Source organism: Carcharodon carcharias, chromosome 8, assembly GCF_017639515.1.
Source record: "Carcharodon carcharias isolate sCarCar2 chromosome 8, sCarCar2.pri, whole genome shotgun sequence".
Taxonomy (NCBI): Eukaryota; Metazoa; Chordata; class Chondrichthyes; order Lamniformes; family Lamnidae; genus Carcharodon; species Carcharodon carcharias.
In genome coordinates this window covers 172,930,614-172,957,557 of record NC_054474.1, presented here as the reverse complement: position 1 = coordinate 172,957,557, position 26,944 = coordinate 172,930,614, and the positions used below count along the sequence as shown (strand labels likewise).

The 26,944-nt window shown below is 40.4% G+C and overlaps 1 protein-coding gene across 2 annotated transcripts; it reads left to right on the top strand.

Moving 5' to 3' along the window:
* The first annotated feature begins 1,736 nt into the window (after positions 1 to 1,736).
* On the top strand, positions 1,737 to 23,466 carry LOC121281178 (LIM/homeobox protein Lhx2-like). 2 transcript variants are annotated; one of them, XM_041193932.1, is made up of 6 exons: positions 1,761 to 1,934; positions 3,522 to 3,724; positions 6,355 to 6,709; positions 17,708 to 17,712; positions 18,378 to 18,576; positions 23,176 to 23,466. In XM_041193932.1, the coding sequence occupies exons 1-6, from the start codon at positions 1,761 to 1,763 to the stop codon at positions 23,464 to 23,466; spliced, it is 1,227 nt and encodes a 408-aa protein (XP_041049866.1). The 2 variants fall into 2 exon arrangements, with proteins under 2 accessions (XP_041049865.1, XP_041049866.1); XM_041193931.1 differs by lacking the exon at positions 17,708 to 17,712 and having other exon boundaries at positions 1,737 to 1,934; positions 6,355 to 6,713; positions 18,371 to 18,576.
* Positions 23,467 to 26,944: the final 3,478 nt, after the last annotated feature.

The following is a 26,944-nucleotide window of genomic DNA, read 5'->3' as shown; positions in this document are numbered from 1 at the left end:
GTGGGAAAGTGATCCCAAACCACTTTCTCAACCCGGCCCGGCGACCTTCAGCTTGCACAAATGCCCCCAGGTCTCCCTGTTTCTGCACACTCACCCCCACCCCTCCCCTTCCCTCATTCTTCTGGCCAACGTGAATCGCTCCACATTTCTCTGCATTACATGTCATCTGCCACGTGTTCGCCCATTCCACCAGCCTGCCTCTGTCCCCTTGCAAGTCGATCACTATCCTCCCCAAGCTTCTCAACACCTCCAGGTTTCGGTGAAACTTTTATCTATTTTTTTTTTTGTTACATTTGTCACTGTGGCCAAGAACAGTTGACAGAAAGCAGTGATGTAAGTCGGTTTCATATGATACAAGATGCATGGCCTGTTCCGGTGACGAATATCACTTGCTATAGGGTATGCATGCATCTTCAACCAACGGAATAAAACTGCAGTGATAATGTGGATCTTCTACACCCCCCCCCCCCCCCCCCACTATAATGCACTATAGTTTTTTAAAGGGGAAGATTGAAAATGCGCTTAAAGAGTTGGATTGGCTCTTGGGAACAGAATGGGAGTAACGAATACACCTGCCCTCGTGCAGTTGAAATCCACATATTGTGCCATTCTAATCCAATTTAAAGCAATTGATGATCGATCATTCGAAATTGCCTGGAATCCCAGTTTTTTGGTCCCGCGTCTTGTCAATGGATGTCCTGTGCAATCGATTTAACTGCTGTAAACACGCACCGAGAGAGGGTGTGCTCCCGGAATCTCTACTTTCTGTTCATTATACGTGACTGCCTGAAGTTTTATAGTAGCTTTTGGAGAGTAGCTATCTGGTGAAGTCGAGTTACCCAGGGTCATTACTGCAATGACCCGAACGCGTGTGGTATGGTCGAGATTGATTTAAAGGGTAACGATGAGACGAACTAATTACGGCCCTGCGCCTTTAAGTCTGTAAAAAATGTTGAACTCTCCAAATGTTTCTAACCCCCCCCCACTCCCTCCCTCCCTCCTCCCTCCTCCCCCCCCCCCAATCCAACCCCTCCTCCCCTCCCCTCCCCTCCTCTCTCCTCAATGGCACCTCAGCAGTTTCCCTTTAAAAGTAAAAAGCCCTCAGCACGCGCTGCTATAATAGGAAGGAGGTGACGTCCAGGCAGCCAATAGGTACCCGAGGGGGGCGGCGACGGACGTGTCCCGATAGAAAAGGCGCGGAGCCGGCGCTGGTCGGAGCTGTCAATCAAAAGAGAGAGAGAGAGAGAGAGAGAGAGCGAGAGAGAGAGAGAGAAAGAAAAAAGCTTTGCAAGTCAGTGGCGTTAAAGGATTACACTAAATGCAGAGCGAGCTCCTCCTCCCCAATTACTCACACAAGGCTTTGCTTTGCAGAAGAGTAACTTACTAAAAACAACAAGCCTTCAAGTCTGCAGCTTTTTTTTTGCATCGAGATCAGACATTGCAAAAAAAAACCCCCTGGTTTTTTTTCTTTCCATGTGATCAACTATCGACAACACATCCTGATGGGAGCTGTTTAAAGAGAGCGGGCTTCTCTCTCTCTCTTCCCCCCCTTTAAAAAAAAACGGTTCCAAGTGACGTGATTATTTGTCTCTTTTTTTTTCCTCTTCTTCTACTTCTTCTGTTACTCTTTTTTTTTTGTTTCCGGACCTGTGGCTTGACCTCGTTTTTATTTTATATTTTTTTTTTGGAAAAACAAACCAAAAAATTGAGGGTGAGATTTAGAGATCGGTGCCTAAATGCATGGGCTAGGTCTGCGACTTATGGAAGTTCTGGGCTCGAAATCTGAACAAGACACGTGTAATATCCGTCAGTCAGCGATGCTTTTCCACGGAATCTCGGGGGGTGAAATGCAGGGAGTTATGGAGCAGATGGAAAGACGATCCAAGAACGAGCCAGCCATCAGCTCGGGGGTAGACATGGGGGAGAGAGAAACGGTAGGCAACAAGAGCTTAATACAATAATAATAATAATACAAATCTATAGAGGACTGCCCTGGGATTGGGCAGTTGTTATTTTAAAATCATTTTATAGCACCTACGCTTCACGAAGTTCTGTGTTTTTATTCATTTTTGTGTGCAGCGTCCGTATAATTGAGCGCATATTAACCGCAAAGATACCAAAAAAATGTCTTAATGTTGAAGCTAAGTCATCAGGAGTCAGTCTGGAGTCTTACCGACATCATCTGGGGTACTTATCCGATTTGTACGATTTCATTAGGCATTAAAATTAATCAATTTAAATGAAGATGTACTTGGAGGGTGGTGGGGGGCAAGACCCAGCAACTTTAGAGAATTCTAACCAGTCTTTAAAAACTCTACCTAGGACCAGATCCGACCAGTTTGGATTGTAATCCAACTTTTTATTAAAAAAAAGTCATAAAAATTCAAAGGTATTCGGTGTTTGCCTTGAATTCGATGTAGTTTTCTTTTCAAATTGAAACGGTGATTACAGCTAGTAGGTATGTTCAGACCAAGGACGATGGGGAGGGGGGATGTAGGCGGAATAACTGGAAAAAAAAATCAAAACACGGTCGCTGAAGATATTTTGTCGGAATGTATATTGCTTAATATTAAGCTTTTGAGGTAAAAGGTGAAACAAAAAGTGGGTTAACTTCGTAAAATATATCAATTGAATCTAAGAACATAACATAACACATTTGGCAACTAGCTCCATCGAATGCACTTCGAAACCTTTCCCGGAATTTGTTGGAACACACAAGCTCGCTTTGAGTTCATTCGGAGACGTCTATTTTACACCACTGCTTGCAAAGAATTGTCCGTAATGGGTTGTTTCCCTAGGTCACTCAGACTTCAGGATGAGCCCAGCTCAGGAAAGGCCTGTATCATAAATAATAACACATGTCATAAAACCGCGACTTCAAATGTGACAGTTATTACAGGAGAATGTGATTAATAATTTGGGGAAGGAATAGGGATCCATAATATGCAAAATACATTCGATAAAGTGGAATTGGTGGCGGGCATATTCTGCACTTCAGCACTGGTGAGATGTCTTAAACTGCAGTTGTAGTGATGGATGTAAGCTAGGGTCTTTGTGTATAGCGGAGCAGGTAGACCATGGTTACTTATGTAGTTGTTCCTTTGAATGTCTGTGAGAATTTGAATGTATTGGTATCTCAAGGGCCGGCACAAGTAATAAATGTGCGATATTTATAACGCGACGAATTGAGAGAATGAAACGCGTATTTGCAATTTTGATGAATTGCATATATATTCGTCATTCGGTTAATCAGTAACTTGTTACTAAACAGCACAGCTTCGGTTAGAACATATCCTGAAACTTTTTTTAGACTGTATCCATTATATCATTTGCAAAAATAAAAAATAAAAAAAATAAAACATTGCGGTGGAATTCAGTCCACCAAACTTGAAAAATGATCTGATACACGGTTGATTTAATGGATGGTGTTAGCTCTTTTCCCAGATGGTAAGATGTAACCCTGTCTCTGGTGCGTTGCCAAGTGGGTGCTGATGGGGTATATCCCGCTGGTGTTTTTGCAGACTATGCCGTCCATTAGTAGCGAGAGACCGGCTGTGTGTGCAGGCTGTGGGGGGAAGATCTCAGACCGTTATTATCTGCTGGCTGTGGACAAACAGTGGCACATGCGCTGCCTCAAGTGCTGTGAATGTAAACTGGCCCTGGAATCCGAACTGACCTGCTTCGCTAAGGATGGCAGCATCTATTGCAAAGAGGATTACTACAGGTACCTAGACATGTTTAAAAAAAAAGTCAAAATGTCAGCTATAACCTGGAGCGAACCAGAGGCCCAATATTTTGCATGCAGAATATTACAATTTTACAAGAATTAGGTGGAATAGTCGGACTTGGACTGATACCTACCCCCCCCTCCTCCTCCTCCTCTTCCTCCTCCTCCCTAGGTAACGTTAAACATTACTGCCATCCTTATCTGAACCCATGTGCGTAAACTAAAGACTTTTTTTAAATAATAAGTACTTCAGAACAAATACCGTATTTGTTACCTATTGAAGCCGAGGGAAAGTGGGAGCATTTCTTTCAAGTGACGAACTGGGCCGGAATAATTTATGTAGGGCCTTTTCTTTAATTGTTTTATGCAACGAGATACCAAGGTTTAAGATGTATTTAACTGCAGAGTCCTGTTACAATGCTGAGGAATATAGCAAAGCCAGAGGATTATCCATCTCCGATAGAGATGACTCCGGATACTTAATACAAGCACCCAATTAAATTTATGCAAGGCCGAAGTCGCTTGTAAGCAGCTACTGGAGGCACTTAATACACATTTCTTTTAAAAAAAAAACAATATATTGGCACTAAACACGTCAAAAATAGACTACAATAAAAACAGCGAAATGTGGCTTCTGTTAAGTATTCTAATTATGCTTAATTGTGTTCTAATTGCGTTAGATAAAATTTAATGGCAGCGACTATGATTCGTGCAGTTAAATATGAGCGAATGAACATCATCCAGCGGGAAAAGTCTATTAGAATAAACGGCAGAACACAAAACATTCTCAATTCATTGGGCAGCTATTTTAGCAACTGAAAAGCAGGCACCAACCTGCGGTTATCTGGTTTAATTGTGCTGGGGCTGTTTGTGACGTTAAATGGACTATGAGACATTAGTTAACTATTGTCTGAATTTAACTTGTGGCGAAATGCAGAGCGATGCGCGCTGTTTTGTTTCGACTGAACAGGTTCACCCTGTAGCTTTTTCCAGCTATCGAAATTGGGTAGGGACGGTGAGAGAAAATAAACCCTTCTGAACTGATGGCAGATCCGTCACGAGTTTGCTGTTGCCCATTACTGCATTAAAGAACATGTTTCCGCTTTTTTTATTGTAACGCAATGAAACACTAGATGCCCCCGCATTAATATGCGAATACTGGAAAACCAGGACCTTTCGAAAGTTGGGGCACACGTGAGTCTGTGGTTGAGAATATGGGGAAAAAAAATGATCGTCTAATTGACAAAATCCACACAGCGCCAATTAAGTGAACCCTTAAAGTGAAATGCTGCTGGTAATAAACATATCTAAAAATCAGGACTATTTACTCGGGGTTTCACACGTAACCGTCAGATATTCCCGTGCGACAATTCCGCAGTACACTCTTTTATTTACATGGTTCATTTAAATAGTTAATTTTTTTAATGATGCGGTTTTGCACCGAGCGTAATGTTTTATGCATGATCTTCTAATGAGAGGACCGCGCCACGTAATTTAAAGCAACTCGCCAAATTCAGCCCTGGTGTTTATTTGAACACGCATGTCCTTTTCCAGCAGGCACCGAATTAGCCAAATATATTTGACATGTTACATGAAACAGAATAAATGCGCAACGTTTGTGGAAGATGGGAAGGAGTCACTTAGATATGTTTATGCTCAAGCTTAAAATGAAAGTTAATCACAGCGATGCCATTAAATTATCACAACCTTTAGCGGGAAAAAGTTCAAGTTTGAGAGAGATTATGAACAGCTCGGAGTTTTCCATAGGTACATTTTTATAGTTTAAATTTCTAACTGCCTTGATGAGAAAAAACGAAATAATTTGCTTCGTTAGTATTTGGAGTAGTTAACGAAAGTGGGACCTTAAAAAGGTTCAGGCGGTATAATCCGGATTTTATACTAAAAAATATTTTCCCAATGGGCCCCACCAACTGCTTCAACTTTGAACTCTTAAAACAGGAGCAACTCGTATTCGAAATAACGACTGATTGTAAAATGAACTAAATGCCTTTCTGCATGGAACTGCGTTACAATAATAACGATTTTAAAAAATACTAAATGCCTATAATTCGGGTGTCACGGTGGAACTGGTTTAGCACCGACAGTGACTGGACTGTTTAAGGGTGGTCAGGACTTAATCAGATAAGGATGAAATTACACACTCCAACCACGACTGTGGATGATTTTTAAAATTACATTTCAGACGGATAGTTAAAGGCAAACGCATTCTGGATGTGTTCTGCAGCAGAAGGACCACAGTTAGTTCTGTCAATTGACTATCACGAGGGTAAATAAGGACTGGCCAACTCCACAGCGAATGGTTAACGTCTTTAGCGACTGAAAAGCGGTTGGGTTTTGCAAGGTGGGGAACCTGAGGTGAAGGCGGTGGGGGAGGGTGCTGTTGGGTTGGATTTGGTTGTTGTGTACGCGGCATCCTCAAGATATTCAAAAAGAACCTGTTTATAACAGTTATAGGCGGCGACAGAACATTCGTAGCCACCCTAAAAAGATGTAAGGGGTTAGCCGATTTGACAAAAGGTACCAAAATGTTTTAATATTTATCCTTCCACCCCCCCTCCTCACCCCCACCCCCACCCCCTCCACCCCCTCGACTCCCCACCCCACAGGAGATTCTCCGTGCAGAGGTGCGCCAGATGTCATCTCGGGATCTCAGCATCAGAAATGGTGATGAGAGCAAGAGACTTGGTCTATCACTTGAACTGTTTCACATGCACAACCTGCAACAAAATGCTGGCAACCGGGGATCACTTCGGCATGAAGGACAGCCTGGTGTATTGCAGGATTCACTTCGAGACTCTGATTCAGGGAGAATTCCAGGCTCACTTCAACCACACGGACGTGGGCTCCAAGAGCGGCGCTACCCTGGGGCTGCCCTTCTATAACGGGATGGGCACGGTACAGAAAGGACGGCCCCGCAAGAGAAAGAGCCCAGGACCCGCGGCTGACCTCACAGCTTACAACGCAGGTAGGACTTGCTAAACTTCCCCCAAACACAATTCACACAGTTGGTTATGGTGGGATCCCCGATGGTGGAACTGGTCGCTGCTTGTAATGATGCGGTGTCTCAAGTTTTTGGTCAAAGCCATCAGTGTGACAGCCGCCAAGCAGAACACCCTGGAGATAGAACAGCAGCATCAACTTTCGCTGGGGCACAATGTTGCTTTGATTCGCTAACAACGCTGTTGTAATTGTCCTGTCTCCGCTAACATTGGCGGTCACTAACTCCTGTGTTCGAACCTACGGTTCGTGGCTTAGAATTAATGACAGATGTAAGCAGAGAATGGTGTCTTTGGCCGTTATAACATCCAGTGTTCCTACTCCAACAACAGGGTCACCCTGTCTCTTTGTCATGTGGAACCCGCTGGCAATGGTCCCAGTGGACCTTTGGAACAGAGAGCTCCCACTTAGGGGGTTTTCTCCACTCACGGTTAGGGTTTTCCATCCTCCGACTTCCAACAGCATCTTTTCATGTCTTGTTTTACTGAGACATGTATACGCGATATTATTCTTTAAAGAAACGCGCTCCCAGTTTGCGCGGGAACTCTGCATTAAACCAAACATGCTAATGTTCTGCCTGCAGAGGCCTTGCTGGAGGGAGAGCTTTGGGAAGTGCAGGTTGTTTGTGTGACGGGGGGGCCCCAAGTGCCTCAGCTTCCAAAACAAAACGGGGCGAACGTATTTGTTACAAAAATAAGGAAGCCGTTGACTTGGAGGCATTGCTGTGCAAGAATGATGGTGAAGCGATTAAAATACCACCCCCCGCCCCCCCGCCTTACTGTCCCCTTCAGCCTCTCTCAGGCTGAGCAGCAACTGCTTTGGGGGTGGGGGTGGGGGGGGTAGAAAAGGTGGATGAGAATCTGTTGATTTTAATAATTGGGCTTCGCGCACGATTTAAATAATAGGCGAAGTGGTTTCTTTGTGGGGTTATTTTTTTAAATATTCCAAATAGGCAAAAGCGGCCTAATTCCGTGTGTGCGTAAAGTTTTAGGGCAAGAAGGGATGTTTGAGAAACATCTCTGTGGAGGTGTGGAATGGTTTCCTCCTAACCAACCCCCCCACCGCCCCCCTTCCCTCCTCTCCCGTCCCGTCACTGATGGACGGCAGAAACCTGTGACAATATTGCGTGTACAAATTCCCTCGACATCTCTCTCCCACTCTCTCTCCCGAGAACCATGTAAATTTGATTCTCGGATCCTCAATTGTCTCAGAAAGAGCATCTTTGAAGGTACAGAGTTGAAGATATTACAAGTCATGGCCACACATACATGTTGTGTGTGTGTGTGTGTGTGTGTATCTCCAAAATTGAAGGGATTTCGGATCCGACCGGAGTGGTTGATGTGTTTGCATTAGTGACACCTTTAATAGGAATAAAGTGCATCTGAGGCAGTTGTTTTTTTCCCCTAGGTAAGGAGTGCAGAGTTGTAGGCGGCGCTGCTGTGTCTTTAGTTTTACATGTACGTCTGAAATCCTGGGAACCAGGACAGGCGAACAGAAAAGGCTTGACCTTTTGATTTGACTCCTTTTTCGGAGCTTTACAATGGGAACACTTCCTACTCTCTCCACCTTATTCTCTGCCCCAATAATTAGATGTTCCAGCAACACACAGGGCTGCTTAGAAACTTCGAAAAATGACGTTGCTGCCAGTGAACCCTCAGGTATTTTATTCCTATTTTGTACTAGGTTCCAAAACTGGTCCGAATGGGACCTTTCCAGTGCAACCGTTTTAGTGGCGTTATGACTGTATCATTTGATAGACGTCTTATATCTTTCTGAAGTTTATAGGTAAATTATGTTTGGCAAATCTCTTAAATGCACACGTTGTAGTGAATAGGAGTGGAAACTAACGTGCAGTAGTTTCTGCTTAGACAGGGTAACTACAAGTGCATCCTCATTTTGAGGTGTACAGAATGCGCCCCTATTTAATGCAAGGAATGCGCCCAGAACTTATCGTTGTTCTAAAAAGGCCGCGAATTCCTCTTCAAAGGGTCTGGGAGCTTACTCGAGACTTTGACCACGTTAAGCTTTAATCTTTAGAGGGTTGGGACTTAGGGGGTGGGTGTGGGGTGGAGTCTGGCAGCACTTGGCAGTTTTTAGACGAAGATGGAGGCTGACAAGTGGAAAACAGCTCAGATGGATGCCGGAACTTCAAACGCCTCCTTTGCCAAGGTCCTTCTTTTATATTTCCAATTTTTTTTGCCCATCGTGGGGGGGGGGGGGGGGGGGGGGGGGGGGGGGGGGGGTGTGAGGGTTGCTTTTTCTGCCAACTTTCCGGGAGGCCTAGAGTGTTTGTGGGTCAGTAAATCAATGGGTGAAACCTTGTGGAACGAGCGTTTAGTTCAGAACTGAACACCTGTACAAAACTGCAAACCCCTGAACTGATTCCCAGCAAATTAAAAAAAGGCAAATTCTTAAAGTGCACCAGATGGGCTCGAACTCCCGTCACAAATTTTTAAAGATCGAGTCTACTGAGATCCCTTTTATCTTTAAGATATCGTCACCAGGATGTCATCTTCCACCAAGTCTGGAGTCAAACTGCTTACGATTTTACGGAATTATAATTCATTTATTCAAAATTCCATAATCAATTAATTATCAAGTGCTTATTTTGTGTCGAGTAAAACACACTAAAAGCAAACACGATTGCTGCGCTTCTAATCACTTTCAACATTAACCATTGGGGAAAGATTAGTACTATAGAGAACGCAAATGTGTAATTTTCATTCACTATTAAAAACCCGCAATCTTAGTTAATAATATTTTTAGGAGTCTGCACGTTGAAAAAAAATAATTAAGTTATTTGCATAAAATAATGTACATGTTACATATATTCACTCCCCCCCGCATTGGACACTCAGGCACAACTTAATTTGCGGTGAATGATCCTAAGTATGTCGCAAATTTTGGGAGTCACTGTCTGTGTTCACTACCTCCCCAAATTACTGCATTTAGCTCCCTAAATCCCCCCAGTTGAAAAAGGCGCATTTGCCTGATACACACATTCCATGCACAAACTGTGTGTGTTGGTTTGTAAATATGTCATTTAAAATTAGCTCCTCGGTTCTGGATAATCTTCCACGGAATGCGATTTTGCGTAATGCGTAATTATCCTTCCATATTTTCAAACCGTATTTTTTTGTTCTAAATGCCTTTCCTGACAGTCAGGCGGAAAGCAGCGGTTTTTTGTAAACTGTCAATATATTCATGCTTAACTCATTACCTAATTCACTTCTTCCCAGTCACAGGCTTCAATTATGCTAATTAGAGCCTATTGCCTAATAATTACATATTTCCATCACTAAACATCTTGTTGGCACACATGAAACGGGCTATTACAATTCTGCATGAGAGAAAAAAAAACACACCAGTTATTCGATTTAACCCAAGGAAAGAAACAATTCCAGCAAAGATTTCAAATAAAAGTTAAACGAGTCCGATTAGGCTAATTTCCTTTTAGACCTACCTTGGTTGCGTTTAGTATTTGCCAAATAGATGGGCTTTTTTTTTTGCTTGGCAGACAACATTAAATGTTAGTGATTGCATTGAAATGGACAGGAAAGTTTAAATTGCACTAGTGGTTGATGACATTAGTGTTATTTTCCACAGACGTTTAAGGCTCTGCGCATTTGTCTCGTTATTTTATAGTGGTGATTTATTTACCTCTATTCCCCAAAGCCCCAGTACAGAGCTAACACCGGTTAGTTGATTTTAATTGAAGGAAACTGATCGGAAGTGGAGGAACGGATTTGGGGTAAAGGGAGAAGTGCACTGCTCCTTGACTTCCCCCCCCCCCCCCCCAAGTCTGTGAAATATTTATCCACATCAAATTCACCTTTGCTGTAAATACTTGGCCCATAGTAAGTTTCTGGAATTTGGTTCCATCACAATCCTGTGTTATAAAAAAAAACCCCGTTAACTTATCCCCGGTTTTTCATTTGCTGGATTTACAATTCCTAAGACATTGCCTTGACAAGCTGTTAATATTGGACGGATTTTTATCCCACGATGCAGGATTGAACTTCTTGCCTTCTCTCCAATATTCGATCATGTCAGGATTGGGAACGTCCAAAGTCTCGTCATGTGACAGAACCATTGATCTTTGATTGCTGTAACACTGCGGCGCCAGATCAATGCAAACCGAGTTTGGAACGCAGCCCTGAATTTCGAAAAATGTAAACAATATCTGCGTTGATGCAAACTGATATTTTTGCAACAGTACGAGCTGCAGAGGAGATTGCAAAGTTTAGCAATTTGAAGTCACAGTATTGTTGCCAATTGTTTGACAGGAAATGCAGTTGCAATAAAGCGGTTAAAACTGATAAATATCCAGCTGTTCCTTCTATAATCTTGGAATATTAGCTGTTGGTATGTTGTAGACAATAATGCAAAAGTAAAATCGTGGATTAGTGTAACCAGATTCCCATAATTCAGCATTGTTAGTTGAATTCGGGAGCTCTTAACCCTTTGAACTTTTCTAATTGAAAGGAAACTCCCTCATCACAGCGGTCCAAACACCTCCACTTGCTTTTTAACAGCAGGCTGTAAATTGCAGGATCATTATGTGGTGAACCGTGGTTAATTTTTAAATGCTCGATCGATAATTGAACAGCAAATAGTTTTATACTGAGACACACCATCAAATGCAGAGCAATTACCCAAAGTGGGGTCGTGAGAATCCGATATGGAGCGTTTATTAACTGTACAAAGAGAATTTAATATTAACGTTTTTTCTATTTTGCCGACATCCCACAATTGCAATGGAGTCTTTTATTTTTTTTCTTCATTGCTGATCCTATTGAAAAGTTAGTTGAAGCCACTGGCTCTGGAACACTGTCTCCCCCTAGAGGTTTTTCTAGTACTACTGTTGCCAGCCTCGTATTACAGTCAGGGGGGAGTTGCTCAAACAACAATTCAGGAACAAAATACCATTTGCAAAATTTGATTCCAACAATACACCTCTGGTACGTTTCAGCCTTAAAAATGAAGACTGGACAAGTCATAACAAAGCTAACATTTGCCGCCCTAGATTGAAACAATTTACTCTGGATGCGGTTTTGATGAATTCGCACAAGTTTCTAAACAAGAGGGTTTGTTTAATGATTTGATCAGTTTATGAGGTGAATATTGTAACCCGGAATCACAGCATAACAATAAAACAGCAAGGATAGTTTCTATCAAAACAGATTGTAGCTCTTTGCGACTAGACTTGCCTGAAAACTTCTCCGTGTATAATGACACAATTTCTTTCTTAGAAGATTTGGCACTTTTTGAATACCGGGAAATAGATACAAGGGAACACCACATGTTGTGGCTTTGTGAGTAGCTGCAAACAGCAATATCAGATGGTAGAACACTGTAAACCTTTGACCATCTTGGCATTTGTTCAGAACACAGGATCCCCTCTTACATTAGCTAATCTAACGATTTAATTTAAGGGAAAAAATGTTAATGCTGGTGAACATTGTTGAGAAGTGTGAAAATGATTTATCTTTTTATATCTGAAACAGAGATGATATTAGATTTCATTGTTTAATTATAAATAGGGTAACTGTACTGTGAATAGCAAATATAAGTGCTACACTTCTCTTTCTGAACCGTTTGGCCTTGGGAACGTTCTTCAGAACTGTGCCATTTTATGTCTTCTCAAGCACGATGAAGGTCATGCTTGGGGCATATCTGAGGCTCGATGCTTTGTCTAAAGACATGATGTTTTTGAACAGTGTCATTGCTTGCCAATGCAGGTTACTCAGGAATGAATGCCGGCGATTGTGAATGACATAACATGTACACCGCCTTTGATGAGTCATGGTTACTCTCTTAAAGCTGCAGCACCCAGATTGACAAAATATCATTGGACACTGAAGCATTAACGAGCATTCCCACAAAGTGGTATGGGGGGAAGGTTTGAGCTCTCACTCACCCAAGTTCCTGATCTCAGCGGTACCTCATGAGGGCAATAATTTGAATGGTTACCACGACTGCTGGAGAGGCTGCAAGCCGATGCAGCATTGCTGTAGAGGTGCATTGCCCTGGAGATGAACTTGCCAGAGAACATGGATAAAAAGATATCCACCAGAGGGTGAACCCAGAAACAGCTCAGTAATTACGACACTTTTTAAAATCATGCCATACCTCGGAATGAGGAATTTGACCAATCAAGAAAGTTCTTAGGAGTGCTTTTTGCCATAAAAGAAATTATTCACAATATTGTGATAAAGGTCAGTTTCAGAAAGGTTTGGCCTACATATTTGATTCATTGACGTTAATTTCTAAGCCTCTGGGTTCTGGTTTTGATTAGAAGGAACACAGGGGTGAAGAGTGTTGTGACTATGCAAACCAGGATGTGCTGAAACTAAAGGCCTAGAGAAAACATAATAGGAATGATATTTTTAATAGATTACTTTCCTTAGTTCCTAACCATACACTGTGGGAATGTATGATGATGATGCAACTGCAAGAAATGTCCCCCCTTCACTTAAAGTAGTTAAGAGTAAGAACATTTGCACTGATTTCAGAGTAATCCTAAACTTGCAAAATGGGAAGGAGTCACGTAACTCAGTGGCATCTGATATACTCTTGTTGTTGTGTTCTATTCACTTTAAGCAATAAACGACTGAAAATTTAGTAGCAATCTGTACTGGAACACAAATTTACATAAAAATTACAACTGGGCATTAGGCTGTTCAGTCAACTAGTCCATGTTGGTGTCTACACTCCATACAAGCAGTACCCATAATCCTATGTGCTCAGTGTTTGTTTCCATATCCCTTTATCACCCTTTCCTTCAATGACTCTTAACCTATTCTTAAATGTTGACTTGATCTCTGATTCAATCACTAATTGTAGTAGCGCCTTCCATAGCCTCACAACTTTGTGTAAACAAGTTCTCCTGTTCATTGTCCTAAACCTCCTCTTATGTATGTTTCCCTGTGCTGGACCTTCAATCACCAAAAGCCATTAGTTTCTATCTATGCTGAGCTATCTGTCAAATTTTAAGCACTTCTATCAAATTATTCTTTAATCTCCTCTTTCTAATCACAGTTTGCAATATTGGACAAGTGTTTGGCCTCTTGAACAATTAACTCCAAGCTCCATATTCATCTTTATAATGTTATAATATACTACCATCCCACTTTTGGAAGTGGGACTCTTCATAAATACTATTTTGCATGGGAATTGGAAGATGATTTTGAGACAGTGGATGTTGCTTAGTGAGCTTGAATTTGGAAAATTGAGGAACGGTTAAAACAGAACCAAGTTGTCTAAAGTATATCGTTGTCTGCACAGGATTTGAAGGCATTCAAATTCTGCTGGAAAGGAAGGGTCTGTGGAGGCTTCAATTTGAGGTCAAAAGCTTCAAAGATATGTGTTTCTGAGAGCTGAAAGATTATAGACTGGAGCTTTTTCTGGATATTATTGGCTAAAAGACAAGTGGTACGAAAGCTGAAACCTAATAAGGGTGATAGGTTACTCTGGTTATTTTAAGTATTGAAAAGTACTTTCTTTTATCACAAATATGCAGGTATTTAATGTGGCAAAATACAAGTGAGGCAAATATCTTTTATTCATTTTAGAGCTTTTTTGTTAACACAGGAGAAAGCCATAAAAGGCATGGAATTTCCTTTAACACTTGGTGATATTAAAATATAAAACAAGCATGTTTTATCAAAATGTGCTCGATAACTAAAGATACAAATCTGAGGCAGCACAGTACCTTGCTGCTTCATGCTGCTGTATGGTAGTGATACAAAGTGCCACCTTTCTACTCTCAGGCATGACATCCGGAGGAGATATTGAACTGGTTGGAGTGTAAATGAGCAGGGAAAATGGAACAGCAAGTCGTTATTGGGTGCTCCCTGGTACCACAGTGATGTTGGCAAAATCTTGGAAATAGATGGTTTGCCTTCTCTGCTGGTTGGGGAGGAGTGGGCAATGGTATTGGGAATCTTAAAAAAAAAAGACTAATCTATGATTAGTTCTTTTCATTACCACTTTTGATATCTATTATGTCATTGTGACATTTATGACCAGTTTATTTTCCTGAAGAACTGGTTACAGGAAAATATTGTTGACTTCTCTGTTTAAAAAATGTTCCTTATTTTATTCCAATTTGTTAACAACCTAATGTCTTTCTATGATGCTTCAGTTGGTGGGTCTACATTTCAGCTAAATTCAATTACAGATATCAGATAGATTTTCTCTCTTGTATTTCCTTAATTCATATCAGGCATCCCTTAGAAAGTAATATTAACATTGTTATCTGATTAAGTTTTCATATCTGGAAACAGTAACAAGTGGTCTTTGCAGTATTATAGTTGAAAGGAAAATTTGGACTTATAGCTTCTGAATTTTTATTTATGTAATTTTGTTTGTTTACATTTGCACCATTTGCAGTAGAATGAAGCGAACAAACTCCTCAATTGTTTTGACTTCTTATATACTCAATAAAGTCTTTACGCCCCGAGTTGTAGATTGGTGAAAGTTTCCAAAGTGAAAATATCAACTACTGTTTTTTTAAAAAAAAGGGAATCTGCAAAAAGTGCTAGCACTTTAACATGAAATAATCAAAATTGATGGAAATATTATCAAATAATGGAAGCTTTATTGTTTTCATATCTTCACACTCCTTCTTTACAGAAGTGTATGTAGTAGTGGAAAGACTTGCAGGCTGATAATTAGCCCGACAGGTCATGATATAAATGCTTCTTTTCTGCCTGTAATCACATATCAATTAATAGTGTGGTTAGTCCTGTGTGAGAAGGAGAGTTCTATGGGTTCTCACAACCCATACAATGAGGAGGGGGGACCCACAACCAAATCTGTTTCCCACTGGATTCAGAGCCCGAGCTCTGGCCTCCACTCATCAGAAGTGCCTGGAATGGGGCTTGAACTCAGCACCTTCTAAATCAGAGGCAAAAATACTACCACTGAACCAGAGGTTTGCTGCAGTGGCATTTGTAATCAGTTGAAATGAAATATAATCTTCAATAGTAGTTCCTGTTGCATTTTGAAATTATTTCTGTATCTTCACAAAAATCTGTGATGATATTAAAGGGAAAGCCATTCCACGAAAAATGTTTAACAGCATTCTTTCTGGTTTATAAACAATTGCATAGTTCCATGATGCAAAATCTTGGAACACCTCATCTAGTTATGATGATGGTGATGCTCCTTTCTCTCCCTCTCAAGGCTTGTCCAATGATATGTTGATGAATACAGTACTCCTTTAACTGAGGCTATCAGATTGGATGTTGCGATAAACAGTGGAGCTGAATGAGAGAATATTCCATCACATTGTAATCCCTGATGAATATTGGGAGGAGATATTGAACTGAAACACTAATTCCAGAAGCGAGGAAGAGCAGGGAAAACAGAACTGCAAGCCATAGTTGGGTGCTTCCTTGTACCAGAGTGACATTGACAAAATCTTGGAAGTTGTGTTCTGCCTTCTCTCTTAGCGGGGGAGCAATGAGCAAAGGTGTTGGGAATCTTAAAAAAAAATGTTTCTCATTTGCACTCGGGTGTCACCGTTACCTCTTCATCCAGTTTATGTGCCTGAAGGGCAAGTTACAGCAAAATATTGTTGACTTCTGTGTTTAAAAAGAGTTGCTGATGTTATTACAATTTATTAGCAATCTTAAATACTGTTATGTATTTATATGATGCTTCCATTGTCAGGGCTCCAGTTCAGCTAAATTCAATCATATGCATTAGATGGATCTTCTCTCTGTATTTCCTTCATTCATTGCAGTCATTCTTTAGGCGGTAATGCTAATTACACAATGTGCACCATCCCACCATTAACTGCATCGCCCAAATGAAATAAAATACTTTCATTCTTTAATATTTTTGAATTTGATTCAACAGAAGTGCAATTGTGGAGCTCCTGTAGGTACAAAACTCTAGTTATGTGTTCATCGATGCATGAGCTTTCATAAGCAGCTTCTTGCAATAAAATGTGCATTAGAAGGCCCTGGGTTTTTTTTGGTGGGGATTGGGTTGTGGGGGGGGGAGAGCGGTGCAGGTTGGGATATCTTTTATTTATGGCAATATGGATTTTGTGTTTCCACAGAAGAAGGTTTAAGATAAATGTAGAGATCAAAATCACTGCTCTTGCTCTTTTAATATTTTATAAATGATACCTCTACTTTATTGTAATATGAAGAGGCAAATTGTCATTATATCTTCAGAGGAGATTAAAAATAGTTATATTGTAATGCTACGACTACCAAAAAGGCAATAAAGCTTCTTTTCTGTAGTTTGATGGGACAATATTTGAAGCAAGCTCTAACTTGCTAAAAATACAAAATCCAGCAGATTGAAACAAAATATGTGCAATAATTAGAAAACACATTTGAAGTGAAAAGACCAACTTGTGTGATATATTGTAACTTTACTGTGCAGGCATGGTGTTAGCATATCAGCATGATGGGTAAGGCTACTTACATTCCTTGAGGTTGAGTTTCCTCCTAACACCCAGGGAGAAATTCAAGTTACTGTCACTCATTTCTCAGGCCTAAGGTGGTGGCCAGGCATACAACATTTGGGTGATGACCTCCCTTTCAGGGGTGTAGAGCACTCGCCTGAGCTAGGCATTAGACACGTTGCATTTGTACATTAGGATCCTAACACCAGTTACAGGTTTCCAATGCAAACCTCTGCTTAAAAATGGGCAGAGCTTGTGCTGTGCGAGCTCGGGTTCACTGTACCAGGTCATAAGTAGCCTAATAAGCCATCCTGAAAGGGACTGCTGAAGATCATTCCTGAAATGGCCTCAAAACATTTGTGGAGCCAGAAGGATTTGGAGGACTTCCCCAGATGCTGCTGGGCCAGATTCCCCCTCTCTACAACTCTGCTTTGCACTTCTCCCCACCCCAGGGCCAGCCTGTGCTCTCAACCGCCTTCCACTTTGTTCCCCTGCACCCCCCAACCCACCAGCAGCTGACCCAGTCTCGGAATCAGTCGGGGTTTGCCAGCCTTCAGTCAACAAGCTGCATGGGGGATGAACAATTGGCGCTGGTAGCTCACCAGTTTTATTTAAATGAGGCCGAATGAGGAATTTGGTCCATGCCTCAGGCCAGCACAGACTGACCAACGATACAATTGCTTCACCAGCTTCCTGGCTGGTTTGGATCTAAGGCCAACGTCTCGCCCTCAGTGTCTAGGGTCAGGCATGGAGCTACCGGGTGAGGTGTTGCTGGGTAGCTGGTGCACCGTCAATGGCTAATGCTTTTGGTAATGTGCCCAGGCATGAGAGAAGGGAAGGAAAACCTGACAGACAAAATCATTGTGATACCCTTTTTTATCATCATTTGGTTTTAATTTAATGCAATTACCAAATATTTATCATGCTGCAAGATCTAAACCAGCCCATTCTTTTCATTTCGGAAGCATGTTAATTGAATTTCATTCTGTGTAATGATTAATAAGTCACACAAATATCCAAAGCCAAAAGTAATCACAAACCGAATTAATTCTTAAGCAAATTGTGGGAGTATAAACAAGTCAATAATGCAAAGATCAAAGTTTTTCTTAAAATAGCAGTGGAATAGATGTTTAAACAGTAATCACATTTATTCAAAATTTCTTCTTATACTGTAAATTTATCTTCCTAATATTTTGCAGCGTTAAGTTGTAATGAAAATGACGGTGATCACATGGACAGAGAGCAGCAGTATCCTCCCACTCAGAAGACAAAGCGCATGCGCACCTCCTTCAAACACCACCAGCTGAGGACCATGAAATCTTATTTTGCCATTAACCATAATCCTGATGCCAAGGACCTGAAACAGCTAGCACAGAAGACAGGGCTTACAAAGCGAGTTCTGCAGGTAAGAGACATCTGTTGAGTTATTGTTCAAATTCTGTTTCTCAGGCAATCTGTCTATTTCTATTCTCCCAATCCCACTGGTTTGCAGAATAATAGTTACTCGTATATTTCAATCTAGTATGCCCTCACACGCGTAGCAGTTTGTTCAAAGGTAAATGGTTATTTGGTCCAACCCCTCAGTTTATCTCTCAAACACGTCTCTATGTGAGGTACATTAAATTGTCCTTTAGATCCATTTTTATTGCCCATGTAACCTATTTCACAATCTATTCCCCTTTCAGTGAAAAAGTTCCATCCGCCTTAACTTCTTACTCCTAACTTAATGTGTTTTCTCTGGCATTCAAATCTCTTACTAGAGGGAGCAATTGTTACATTTGCACTTAGGAAATCTCAAACTCTCCAAGAATATTCTATAACAATTAATTTGGTTCCTCCTGCCTTCTAATTCTCTGCAAATAAATGTGTTGCCTGGGTATGGAAAACAGCCGCACAGATTGGGAAAGTCTCAGATTTGATTCAGTCTGTGTGGTTTTAAGCAGGGAGGGCAGGAGGGTGTGCCACAAGAGAATGGGGAAATCAACCTGAGTTCCGACTCCAGATTACTACACAGCAACTGCCGCTGGAGTGTATGTTGAATAAGGACTAGATGGATTGCAGCTGTGATGTCTCCTTTGGTCAAAAAGTCTGCTGAGATTCACAGTTTGGGCTCATCCATTAAGAATGGCAATTGCTGCCTGTGGTGTTGTACCTCAACAAGACGTGCTGTCCTTGGTAGATCAGGGATAAGAGTTAAAATTGGAGAGGAAAAACATTTCAACTAATATAAAAACTATATTAAAAGAATGACACTATTTAATAATCTTCCCCTAAGTTTCTTACTTGCCTAATATCTATTGTAATTTGATGCAATTTGGGGAGCTGTGATGAGTTCATGATTTCAGTGAGGAGGTGAGATTGGGGTGGTTTTTTTGCACTACAGAGTGGGGCAGCTGGTTTGGTACTGTAATTACTTTGGCCAAGACACCCCGGCCTCTGGCCTGCAGCTCCCTCTGTGCTGCATAAAATACATGTAAGAGCACATCACTGGTGTTTGATGTGAAATACAGCATTAAACCGCTGGTCTGTAAGCAGGAAAGGGAGGAGGTGAAAGGATTGTGGCCGGTTATGTGGTCAAACCGTGTGTTTAGCCTGTTACTCTTCCATGGCAAAAAAAGTCAGATAGCAAGAATCAGATCCCAGATCAATCAGTTCCCAGATTCAGCCCTTGCTTAGCACTGCCTTTGCTGCTTACCCGGGACAGAATCACTCTAACTTCAGGATTCCTGGATTAAGGATTGGAATTTCCATCCGGTGTTCCAACTCCTGGTAATTATGCTAAGTAAAACCCATTGGAGTTTAGAAGAATGAGAGGCGACCTTAGTGAAACATATAAGATTCTTAGAGGGCTTGACAGGGTAGATGCTGAGAGGTTGTTTCCCCTTGTGGGAGAGTCTAGGACCAGAGGGGCATAATCTCAAAGTAAGGGAGCACCCATTTAAAACAGAGATGAGGAGGAATTTATTCTCTCAGAGGGAAGTGAATCTGTGGACTTCTTTACCGTAGAGGGCTGTAGAGGCTGGGTCGCTAAGGATATTCAAGGCTGAGATAGACAGATTTTTAATCAGTGAGGGAATCAAGGGTTGTGAGGAAAAGGCAGGAAAGTGGAGTTGAAGATTATCAGATCAGTCATGATCTCATTGACTGGTGGAGCAGACTCGATGGGCCGAATGGCCTACTTCTGCTCCTACGTCTTATGGTCTTTCTTTTGGAAAACATGCATATGGACCTTCTCTATTGTCTGCAAACTCTTTTTGCTGTTGACCCCTTGGAACACTCAGCCTGCTGCCAGTCTTGTCTTGGAACATTCCAACCTGGTTAAGTACTGGACAATCTGGTTACGTACTGGAAAGAGATGTCCGAAGAGTGTGCGGGCGGCTGGTGCCACTTCCACATGACAGGGAGACTGGTGAAACATCATAATATGTTACACTATAGGAAATAGCCAATCATAAATTAATTTCTTTTAACTGTGAAATATTAAAAAATTCTGTTCTAATTGGAAAATACATGGAATAGAAGGGGGGGGGCAATGGTCGGATTTTGGGAAGGGAGTAATTCAAAGTATGAATCAATGAAGTGTGCCCAAGTCCTGGCCCAATATATTGAAACCCTCGTTCAATTTATGGATGTGCCGCTGTGATAAATGACAGAGATGGCTGTCTGTATTTAACACTGTGTAAGGCAAGTTTTGTTCCTTCTTCTGTTTTTGCAATCATTTCTATTATTACACGGACCCTCACGGACTGCTGTTCACCGAATCATTCTTTCCTATTCTGTGTCTATCTGTTTCATCACTATAAGCTAGTTTTGGTTATCAGCTGTCTCTTTCTAGCAGCTAGTTTTAAATTGCTGCAGTTTTAACCACCCTTGGAAAGAAGGAGCTGGGCTAAAAATGGTGATCTCTGAGGAATACCTTCTTTCTGAATAGAAGCCAAATACAGTGTCTGTAATAAGACAAGTTCTCTTTCTTTATCTCTCTTCATTTAGTCACTCAGCAAAGGATGTCTTAAAGAAACACTATTAGACATTCTTGATCAATACCAAAATAAAGCACCTTTACATTCTAAAATAAAACGAATTTAATGAGCTAACACAATGGGATCCTGCAGCTTGGGATATCTGATTTTTTTCGAGCTCAGTGAGATGGATGTTGTTATTTGGTGATCTGTTTTCCCCAAAATAGAAGATTATTGTCACTGTGAACAAAAGTTTACACAGTTTTAGGAGAAACAACCATTACAGGTGGGTAGAACAGTGCAGTTAATCATGAGGAAGTCTTATTTATAGCACCTCACTGGTACCTGATTTGCAGCTGTCACAACTGTACAATAATGTCAGAGATCTTTAAACCCATTAGAAGTTTGCTACCATCAAACACTGGAGTAATATTTTAACAACCAAGCACATATTCGAGGGTTGTTTTAATATGCGAAGCCTGATATACACTTACACACTTATTTTCTTGATTTGAAATGGGTTGCCTGAAAATCACAGAATTTAACATCCTTTGTGTTACTTGCATGCTTATGTATCTGTTTAGTGTGTGTACTGTGAAGTTGAAATAGATCCATGTCATTATAATTACACAGAGCAGTGATCAATTGCTGTGAAAGTAAAATGGTTATTTAGGGAGTTGCCTGTTAAAGGGGTTGTTCAGTGGTTCTTGTGTCAATGTGGTAGAATTTCCTGTTTGCAAAGTGCACTGTAGATGGAACTGTTGGACATCTATTTCCAAAATGCCTCCAGTTCACAAATGTTAGGAGATGCTGTAAGATGTAGATTTAAGTCTTTTTTTTACCTTGAAGCATATTCTTCAAACAATGCTCTGGGGCCCAACTCATCAACATTTAGTATCAATTTATTCGGCAGCGTTTCCTACACCAAATTAATTTGGCACAAATATACAATTCACATGTGCTTTCCACACTTAGAATTAAGACATATTTTAGAGTCAGGCTTCTGGTGACTGAAGTGCTGTGGCCACTGCATTTATCCTTTGGAAAGCACAAGTGGTTACACATTTCACTTATGGCAGAGAATTGTGAGGTCACTGCTATTGTTTGTCAGCCGAACTGCAACAAACAACATCCGTGGCAAACATATAACTTTTTAAATATCATCTAGGATACTAAATAAAATTTATAATTTAGGCATTATGGTGAAGACTGAAAAATAGCTTTTTGTGAAGGGCAGTTTCAATAGGAATGGAAGGATTTAACTGTATAGACTGTCATTCTGGATTTATTTTGTATCCTTTCCTTCAGCTTTTATCTAAATAACAATGTTTAAACAGAAATTAACCATTGGACCTGTACAAATATTCAATTAAAACCTGGAGATGGAATTTTTGGTGTTTATTTATCACTGCCGTAGAACCCAAGGCTTAAGTGGGGTCAGCAATAGTACTGAAGAGCTAGATATTATAGGTTTGTAGAAAGTTGATCCCCATAGCTGTGAGTCTGAAATCGTAGAGAAGGCTGAGGGAGTACATGCCACTTTGATATAATTTTGTGACACTTTGATTTATAACAATGGTAATGATCTTAAAAGATATGCATTCTTGAAGTAAATGTGTTACAGTAATATCTAGTATTGCTTTTGTTTACTTAAAAAAAGCTTTAATTTTCTTGGCACACTTTGTAATCACTGAGTGACCCCTGTAATTGTTCAATTCCTTTAAACAGTTTTTTTTTGTAGAAAAAGACTCCTCCTCGTAGAATCTAATACATTGCTGTTCTCCATTATAAAGTTGAATGAATGCATTTTGAGGATATCCCTTTAATTCGCTCTCCTTGCAAAAAATGCAAGAAACCAATCAGAAGCATAATTAAAAAAGGTGATAGAATTTCAAAGTTTAATATAGCTGATTAGAATCTTCAGAAGGAAAGTATCTATATGATATGTGACAGGTACAATATATTTTCTGTTGCGATCGTTTTACGTACTTTAAACTCTCTATGGGTTCAAAACTGGTACAATATTACATCAAATTGGTTTGCAGGTTTGGTTCCAAAATGCAAGAGCAAAATTCAGAAGGAATCTTTTACGGCAGGAAAATGCAGGGGTTGATAAAGCATCTGACGGCACAGTACTTCAAGCAGCAACACCATCTGGCCCAGCATCAGAAATTTCCAACGCCTCTCTTAGTCCTTCAAGCACTTCTACTACTTTAACTGACTTGACTAACCCTTCTATGCCAACCGTGACGTCAGTTCTGACGTCTGTGCCTGGTAGCCTCGAGGCCCACGAATCCCGAAGCCCTACACAAACTACTCTCACAAACCTTTTCTGAGAACTCTTTTACATGATTCCTATGGAGAAGAGGAAATTCTTAGTTTAATTATAACTGTATTTTTATTAGATGCTTTGTACAACTGACTAACAGCACTATGGATCTGTACTGAAAATTAAGACAAGTCAATGTTCTGGAAAAAAAAGTTTACAAGCTGCGGAGAACCTTTGCAGAGTTAACTTCGATGCCCTTTTGTGTAACTGTACAGTTTTGTGGACTGAACAAGGGAATGAAATCAAAATCTGAACCATTTAATAAAGTTGGCTAGGAATTATGTGTACTTCTAAGTTTTCAAAGACTGTCATGTGCCTTATACACTGTCTTATAAACACACAACGGACTGCATCTGCATTCAATTCAGATTTATGGGGTTGATTCTTGCCAGTTGTCTTTCTGCTACATTGAAGGTTCAGAAACCTTTTTAGAATGTCAAAGTAAAAGGTCAGCTTCAATAACTCTGTGCTAAAGTGAAAGGAAAGAAATAAAGAAAAGAATATTCTGGACATTGAAGGATTGCAGTTTGAGACTGAAGGTTAGGAGGAGTCTCAGTGTGTCATATCACCCTTGAATTCAATTGGGGTAACTGTTATACCTCAGTGACCACTGAGAGTTCACGGGTCCTTAACTGTTACTTGGAAAGGTAGCATTTGATTTTATTGGGGGCTCTTTCAAAATCAAACCTCCAGTCATTTCCTTTTGATGTTGAGCTTCTGTCCCACATACATTTGTTTTCCATTATTTAATACGTTCACGTCTGGGGATTGTTAAATAACTAACTTTAAAATGCTACAAGATGCCCAGTTTAGCGAACATAGCAGATCACAATGCTTTCAATGACAGCATATTATGAAGGCTCTTTAATGAGTCCAAAACTGTCTGGGGGTGAAATTGGTCAATGCCAACAGTGTAAAGTGGACTCAAAGTGAATCAGCTGCTGAGTTTTCAATGTGCCCAACCTCCTTCTATTGAAATTCATAGAACAAAAATTCAAACTCTATTTGCAGTCATTTCTGATTCTTACTGTCACTTTTACTTGTTTTAAAATTAGAAATTAACGGGCTGCAGATTCACAGTGAGCCTGTTTTTTTGCAGCTGAGATAGACCAGTTTCACTCTGCCTGCCTTTTGCCACAACTGAAGGAATGTTAGTATTGCATCATCTGTGATACAACACTGTTTCATTTAGGGTGGTGGTGGTGGTGGTGGTGGTGGTGGTGGTGGGTGGGTGGGCTAGGGAGCAGTGGTGTTTACTCTATTTTAACTTTTCACAGTTTTTACAATTGGACTATTAACCAATGGTTTGCGACAGTGAATTATCTCAATATTGGGCAATGAAATTATCATTCAGACTCACATTAGACAGTGATGAGACTTTATGTACAACTCCATATTCATGCCAGATAATAGGAAGACTACAATATATTTGGTTCTTCGGTTCTCACCAAAAACAAATTTACTGGATTTAATCTTTCAGTGGCGTTACTGTACAGTTATTAGATGGTTTATCCAATTTCAAATGGGTGATTCCATTTATCATTAAACATATGAAACAGTTGAAAACAATCTTGTAATTGGTTTATGCAACAGGGGGGCCCTAATGAAACATACTGCATTAGTCTCAGTGAATTGGGAATCTTCACAAACCAACATGCTCTTTATGAGAAAAACATTGTGGTCCTTATTCTCTAAACCAAGCAATGTGATAATTTTATGTTTACAGTTTAAAAATAACATCACAGGATATGATAACTTTATGTTGCCAACACCTGAAAGGAGAGGTGAAAATTTAACATCTTGGACAGTAAATGTACTGGCTTTTGCTAATGGCAGAAGGTATTCTAATCGTGTAGTTTTGTTTCTGTTGAAAATTCTTACTACCAAACTCTACTGATTAACTCATCACTCTTCATCCATTTTGCTCAAAAAGTTCTGTCAAAAAGATTTTTTTTTAAACGTCTAAGGATCACAGAAGACCAATATTACATTTTCTTTTGTGTTCAGTTTTGTAATACTTTTACTGACCACTGCAAATTCCTTCAGTTGGGAAAGAAGGTACCATCTTGTGTTAAAGCTGCAGTGATTACTGTCCATGCTGCTCCATGGCCGGCCAGCAGGAGGCAGGTTTTGATGGAGAGAGCTGTCAGTTTGCCCCCAAACTCTGAGATAAAAGACCTCACTATTTCTCTGTGCCTTCCGGTTGACAGCTCCCCTCACTCCGGGCGAGTTTGAGTGAAAGGCCTGAACTCCTTGTTGCCTGCTTGAGAATCTAGTGCTCAGCTTTTTGAATTTCCATGTCCTCAGCAATTTTAGAACAAGAAGTTCTTAGTGAGATTAGGTGAAAAATCAGGTGGTGAAAGTAGTTACTCATTTTGCAAAGTTGTTACATGAGTAGCGTACAGTATTATTTTAATTTATGCATTGGGCAGCAAGAAGGGTTGCTTATGTTGAAGGCATCTGCCAAACTAGTTACTATTTTGGAGAGGCTAAAGCTGGTACAGTGGGAAGCTCAACAGATTCCAAATATATTAATTGGCATTGATTAAAAGGCAAATAACATCACAGTTTGATGTCAGTATACCAGGGCTCTAAAAATGCTGTGCTAGTGTTTATTGGAATGGTATTCATTTCTCAGTGATCCTTTTGCTGGTGTGTACAGATGTTTTAACAGTTTTCAGTTAGCAAGGAAATAGTTACACAAATGATGCCAGGTTTGTTTTGGATATCAAAAACATCAGAGGCCGCCTTAACACCATGTTGGAATAGCTCTAAACTGAAACAAGGATTTAGTTTGAACAAAATTATCAATAAATACAATGAAGCCATACAATAATTCCCTTTGGAGTATCTTTAAATGCATGTCAAGAAAAGACTTACTGCCAATAGATAAATAAATGTACAAGTTTAGCTTTTCGTTTTAAATAGAGGTACAGATCATATTACAGACCAGGGAAGTCTGATAACTGTTGCAATATAGGTGCAACAAATGATATGGCTCTGACAAACTTGGGGGCACAAGACTGCATCAGTTTTAAATAATTAAAAATAATATTTGTTAAAACGAAAAGTACCAGAGTTATGACAGAATATACGGTGGCAAACAATAGTTTATAAAGAAAGTTCTACTGAAACGTGTGGGCTTACGAGACACCACATTGTGGAATTATAAATTTTTATCCTAGGAGCTTGATTGGTAATTTCACTGCCCAAAAATTCAATGTGCCATTTCCGATGTGAGAGATAACCGACGGAAGCAGAACATTCATTTGAAGTCCCATTTACCTTTTTAACCACAAACATTGACTGTAGAGTGAAGAGCTACTTCCCCAGTGACATGAGTGGCAGCGGTTCACTCACTTGTTTTAAAGGCTGTCAGGAGTCAATAGCATCAGCAGCGCTCATAAGCTCTGGGTCTTTCACACGGGTGAACCAGCTGTCAGAATCCACCATGGTGCAGCATGTAAAGTGTACACTAGGAATTC

Coding starts and splice junctions, on each gene's coding strand:
- LOC121281178 (XM_041193931.1), top strand. CDS start 1,737: ATGCATGGGCTAGGTCTGCGACTTATGGAAGTTCTGGGCTCGAAATCT. Junction 3,725..6,354: donor TGCAAAGAGGATTACTACAG/GTACCTAGACAT, acceptor CCCACCCCACAG/GAGATTCTCCGTGCAGAGGT. Junction 18,577..23,175: donor TTACAAAGCGAGTTCTGCAG/GTAAGAGACATC, acceptor ATTGGTTTGCAG/GTTTGGTTCCAAAATGCAAG.